This window comes from Aythya ferina (assembly GCF_964211825.1).
Source record: "Aythya ferina genome assembly, chromosome: 5".
Lineage (NCBI taxonomy): Eukaryota > Metazoa > Chordata > Aves > Anseriformes > Anatidae > Aythya > Aythya ferina.
Genome location: NC_140301.1, coordinates 45,854,326 through 45,860,325, shown reverse-complemented (window position 1 = coordinate 45,860,325; position 6,000 = coordinate 45,854,326). Strand labels below are relative to the sequence as shown.

The 6,000-nt window shown below is 40.4% G+C and overlaps 1 protein-coding gene across 1 annotated transcript; it reads right to left on the bottom strand.

Moving 5' to 3' along the window:
* Positions 1–1,167: 1,167 nt before the first annotated feature.
* On the bottom strand, positions 1,168–2,097 carry LOC311437281 (olfactory receptor 5AP2-like; the record flags this gene model as incomplete). The annotated part of the gene is made up of 1 exon (XM_084520318.1): positions 1,168–2,097. The coding sequence occupies one exon, from the start codon at positions 2,095–2,097 to the stop codon at positions 1,168–1,170; it is 930 nt and encodes a 309-aa protein (XP_084376444.1).
* Between the last annotated feature and the right edge of the window lie 3,903 nt (positions 2,098–6,000).

Genomic DNA, 6,000 nt, shown 5'->3' with positions numbered 1-6,000 from the left:
TGGAAAAAAGGGCAGGCCACTGAGAAGGACTATAAGGATGTTACAAGGTTGTGCAGGGACAAAATTAGAAAGGCCAAAGCTCATCTGGAGCTCAACCTGGCTACTGCCGCTAAAGACAACAAAAAATCTTTTTACAAATATATCAATGCAAAATGGAGGACTAAAGAGAATCTCCATCCTTTACTGGATGCGGGGAGAAACCTTGTTACAAAAGATGAGGAAAAGGCGGAGGTGCTTAATGCCTTCTTTGCCTCAGTCTTTAGCGGCAATACCGGTTGTTCTCTGGATACCCAGTACCCTGAGCTGGCGGAAGGGGATGGATAGCAGGATGTGGCCCTCACTATCCACGAAGAAATGGTTAGCGACCTGCTATGGCACTTGGATGTACTGATGGTGAGTACTTGGAGGTACTGATGGATGCACTGATGGTGAATGACAGCTCCCCCTTGGTGCTGTCGCTGTGCAGAACTCATCCTTGATGCTGGCCCTCCCAGAACAGTTCATTGCCATTTCTAGTCATATTGTCTATATTTCATCCGTTTAAGTGAAAATGCATGTTGAAGTGTGTCAGCCTGTGGAGGGATTCCCTTCTATATTCCAAGTTATAGCTTGAGATCCTGATTTCCACTGGATTTCTTACTTGTTAAGTCAGAAAGAAATGCACGCTTTCATTTTAAATATTTTACCTTACATTTTCAGAAAGCAAACTATAAATACACTTACGTTTCCAAACTGCCCACTCCACTCCTCCAGCTCAGCTTTAATAAATAATTCACAGGTAACAGTGAGGGGTTTTATTGGAGTTTAGGGATAAGATCAATAATTTCACAAGAAAAATATGTATTTATCATTATAAAAAAATATAAATCAATAGAACTATGGTTCATATTTCCTGTGAGATTCTGAGTGATTTCTTCCTATAGGTTGGTGACTGCAAAGTGAAATAAAGCTTGAGGCTCCCCCTCCTCCTGGTTTCCTTCAAAGGAAGATGTGATTATGAGGTCTATTTCTCAGGGCTAAACCCTGCAATTCACTTTTGTGCAGAAACTATGGAAGAACCTACATAAAGTTGTGAGGCCTAGGGAAAAATACATTTCTTTAATGCAACATGGGCTTTCAAACATGAGATAAACTATTCCTTTTCACAACTGGTTTACCTTCTTAATATTACCAGTGGCTTAACACCTTTCTCCTGCTCTTGACAAGAGCGTCCTTCACCTCCTTGTTCCTCAGGCTGTAGATGAGTGGGTTGAGCATGGGCGTAACCAAGGTGTAGAACACAGAGACTACCTTGTCTAGGCTGCCATGGCTGGATGCGGGTTGGAGGTACATGAAGAAAATCGTCCCATAAAACAGGGAAATGGCCATCAAATGGGAGGCACATGTGTTGAAGGCTCTGGACCTGCTTCCTGCTGAGTTCATCCTCAGGACAGTGTGGAGGATACAGATGTAGGAGAGCAAAATGACCATGCCTGTGCCCACCGCGTTTATGGCAACAGTGATGGAGATGACTATCTCACTGCTGTGGGTGTCAGAGCACACGAGCTTTAGCACGGGGCTAGCATCACAGAAGAAGTGGTCAATCTGGTTGGGTCCACAAAAGGAGCCCCCAAACATGCATACTGTGTACACAATGGCGCTGAGAAAGGCAACAACGTAGGAAGCTGCCACCAACTGCTGGCAAATGCACCTGGAGATGACCACCATGTGGAGCAGCGGGTTGCGGATGGCAACGTAGCGGTCATAGGCCATGACAGCAAGGAGGTGACACTCAGCAGTTGCAAAGAATGCAAAGCCATGGAACTGCATCACACAGCCAGCGAAAGAAATTGTTTTGTTCTCTGATAACAGGTCTACTAACATTTTGGGGGAGATGACTGTGGAATAGCAGATGTCAGTAAATGAAAAATGGGTGAGGAAGAAGTACATGGGAGTGTGAAGGCTGGGAACAGCCCAAACCAAGACCATAATCCCAATGTTCCCCACCAAAGTGAAAATGTAAATCAGCAGAAACAACCCAAAGAGAGGCACCTGAGCAAACTGGCTGTCTGTAATTCCCAAGAGGACAAATTTAGTCAGCGTGTGATTTCCTACCATGACCAGGTGTTACCTGCTGAGGCAAAAGGAAGAGAAATGTCAAAATGATAAAAAACAACAAACAAACAAACAAACAAACAAACAAAAAACAATAAAAGTACAGTGTTTCAGTGCTGGGTAATATTTTACTGTAATCAGTCATCAGTTTAACTACTACATCTTTGTATATTCTGCTGCATTGTCCAAATCCAGATTGTGTATGTTTTTTGTTTGTTTGTTTGTTTGTTTTGAAGTGATTAAAAATTAATATGGAGTGAGTTGGAGTGAGACAGATGATGAGTTTATTTTGTTTTTTAACCTATGTGTGGATACTTAAAATTATGTTTTGTTTGTCTGTTTGTTTCTAACACTTGTATTTTTTTATTTAAGACAACAATCAGATATTTATTCAACTTCAGTTTGACAGAAATTTTGAGTTCCCACAGCTTGTGTTTATAGATGAGTTGGAAGGGAACTCTCCCATGATGGAAAAAAAAGTCTGCAGAAGGCATAGTAGTTTTTACAAGAGATTCTAGGAAATTTGTAAGTCAGCAAAACTCAAAATGGAAAATACAATTCAGCTTTGAAGAGCAAGCCTTATGTCGTCATGCATTTTTAGAGCTTCCAATTGATTCTGTTTTGGTGGTTGTGATTTCATTTCAAAAGACACCTCAGAGCAGCCTTGTAGACTTACACATAAACCTAGAGCAAGAAAAAGTCACGGTACCAGTGAAATCACAGATTACATAACGTAATGATGTTCAGACATTTTCCTTTAGCTTTTAATTATTATTGTGGTCTTAAAATTACATTTATCAAATTATTATACATAATTTACAGTGAATAAAAGTCACATTGGTAAATTCATGATTTATGTCATTTTGGGGTCCAGCACATCAAAGCATCCTTAAAAAAAAAAAAAAAAAAGAGCATGAGGTTAAGATACTTACTTCAAAAACTGAGTAAATTTTAAAACATACCGATTCCAAAAGCTGATTTGTAAGCGACTATATTCCTATTCTGCTGACAATTGGAAATGTCACATTTCTTTATAACAAAATAAGACTCCACCTTGTTTAACACCTGCATAAATTGATTCATCTTACTTTAATTGCCTAAGTAAAATAAAAACAACTTTTATAAACCACTGTTCCCACTTTCTGTAAAGACAACCTACTTTGGTACAGCTGACTTCTGAAAGAGCCCAAAAAAAGGCGGAAAAGAACATAAGCAAGACAAATGTCTAAACACAGGCAGAGCTCTGCTTTGTCACAGTGCTACAGCTCCTCCTGTGCTTTCGCAGCTACCAGGTGGACAAAGAGAAGGATTTATCTCAAATGCAGCAGAGAATATCATGGGTTGGCAAAACCTCCATTAACCGGCAGAGAAGCTGTGGTCATAACTTGCCTGATGTGAAGCAAGAGGCGCTCCTTCTCAGACTCCAGCAGCTGAGCTCCTGGGTGAGGGAGCAGTAAATACAGCCCCTTGTACTACCATGGGATTAAGCCCTCAGGGTTCCTCACGGCACGATTTACCAGGGAAGAAAAAAAAAAAAAAAGAAAAGGAGGACTGGAGCACCTGTCATATGAGGACAGGGTGAAAGAGCTGGGCCTGCTTAGCTTGGAAAAGAGAAGATTGAGGAGAGAACGCATTAATGTGTATAAATATCTGAGGGGAGGGTGTCAAGAGGATGGAGCCAGTCTCTTTTCAGCTGTGCCCAGCAACAGAAAGAGAGGCAACAGGCACAAACTGAAGCACAGGAGGTTCTGGCTCAATATGAGGGGACACTTCTTTACTGGGATGGTGGCAGCGCTCTGGGACAGGTTGCCCAGAGAGGCTGTGAAGTCTCCTTCTCTGGAGATATTCAAAACCCATCTGGGTGCCATCCTGTGCAATGTGCTCTAGGTGATCCTGCTTGGCAGAGAAGGGTGGACTAGATGATCTCCAGAGATCCCTTCCAACCTTGGCCATTCTGCGATTCTGTGATTCTGACACAGTTGCAGTGATGACCTGTTGACTGTGCTTCTGAGATGCCAGCAGACCATGCAAGGGTTTCAGTCTGACCTTGCCTCTACAAAATGGAAATATATTAATTTCAGATTTTCCACAGGCTGTTGCTGTGCTCCCAGGGATGAATAAAGCACAACTGACTCCCTTCTCTGGAGCTGCTGAATTCCCTCCATTGACCCTGGATGGTCCACTGTGCCAGCAAGAGTGGGTTTGCTATTGTCTTCAATAAGTTGGCAACGTCTTGTCTTAAAATTTGGTTCAGAGATCCCTATGACTTTCAAAGCTTAATTTTCTTTCTGACTATCACATGCATTTTTCCAAAGCCTTAATATGGCAATCATTTTCCAGTGTGAAATTGCATTGTAAATACTCTAAATATCATGACAGCCAGTCATGCCTAGTTAAGTTCAAAATTATGCAGTGTTAATACATAACCTTAAGTGTTAACACAGGCAGAAATGTGTAAAGAGGAAAGTAGAAATCATACTTCTCTAAATCAATGAAGATGTTGATCATCGTAGTCTCTGTGTTAGGTTCATTCGCACTGTAGATGTTCAGATCTGGTAGGTATCCGTAATGATCTATCACGTATACTGCACACAAACATATATTTCCAATCATTCCCTGTTGCTCCTGGGTGTAGTTTGAGAACTTTGGTCAATCTTTCCAACTTGTGTGTTTCCATAATTACAAGGTGCTAAGAAGTTGCTGTTTCTTGATGATATTACAGCGGTTCTTGATCTCAGTGTATCCTTGCTCCCAGACGACAGCCCATCTCAAAGGTTAAGGAAGTAATAGTTCCACACCTCTATGTTTCTCAGAATCACCAAGGGAAGCTTGCAATTATATCTGAAGTATAGAAAAAGTAAAAGAGATTGGCCTGGGGTGATGCGCCCAATGAGGCTGTTGGCAGCTTATACCAGCCATCTAAGCCTGAAAGCAATAAACAGTGAAGACAATAGCCTCTGGGAGGAACATTCATGTGTGGACGTCTAACATCAAGTAAAATTAAGAGAGAAAAAGACTAGGAATAAATTTGCTTCTCTGAATCTCTGATTTATAAAGCAAGCTAGAAGGTGGAAAAAAATAATATTTTAAAGTCAATGATTGTGTGAAGTAGTTGTTCAGGCAGGTAAGAAAGATCAGGTTACAGGCAATGTCAAAGAAATGTAGCAGTAATTGACAAGAGCAAGAAATGCCATTTCTCTTTGAAAAAATCCTTGCCAACTGTTATGATGTACACTGGGACAAACACACTTGTTCAGAAGTAATCTTTAGTATGTGTCTCTCTACCCAGAGACAATCCTTTTTTGGAACATTCTTATTATTTCATCCTGTTTGAAATGGACACACACACACTTTCAGATGAATTTAATAGGATATTGTCATATTTTCTGTATCATTGCTGTTCTAATTTTCCTCAGAAGTAAAAAGGTGTAGATTCTGGCAATATCTTTTGAAAGACCTCAGAGTAACTAATAACAGAGGTGGACACAGAAGTAGTTAAGACTGACGAAGTCTGATTATTTTATAAAAAAACAGAAGATGTGGAATCTAAGGTACTGTTTGGGGGATATTGGTGAAATTAGTGGAGAGCAGGAACACAGGGCAGCAAAAGTCTTCATGGTCAAGTGGAAGACTGGATTAGGAAATAAAGAAATTGGCTATTGAAGTATACTCTAGCCTGGTATGAGGGCTGACTCTGGTTTTCTCATTGAGAAATAGGAACTATTTTTAAATTTCCCTCAAACTTCCACACCTAAGAAACACATAGCTATGTCACAATTCTTTTCTGAATGAAAGAAACAATGCTTTACTCTCTACCCTTAATTTAGCATATTAACTAGTTGTTTGAAAGTATTTAAGAAGTTACTGTTTGCTTAAAATGTTAGCTTCTGATATAAATAAAGGAAA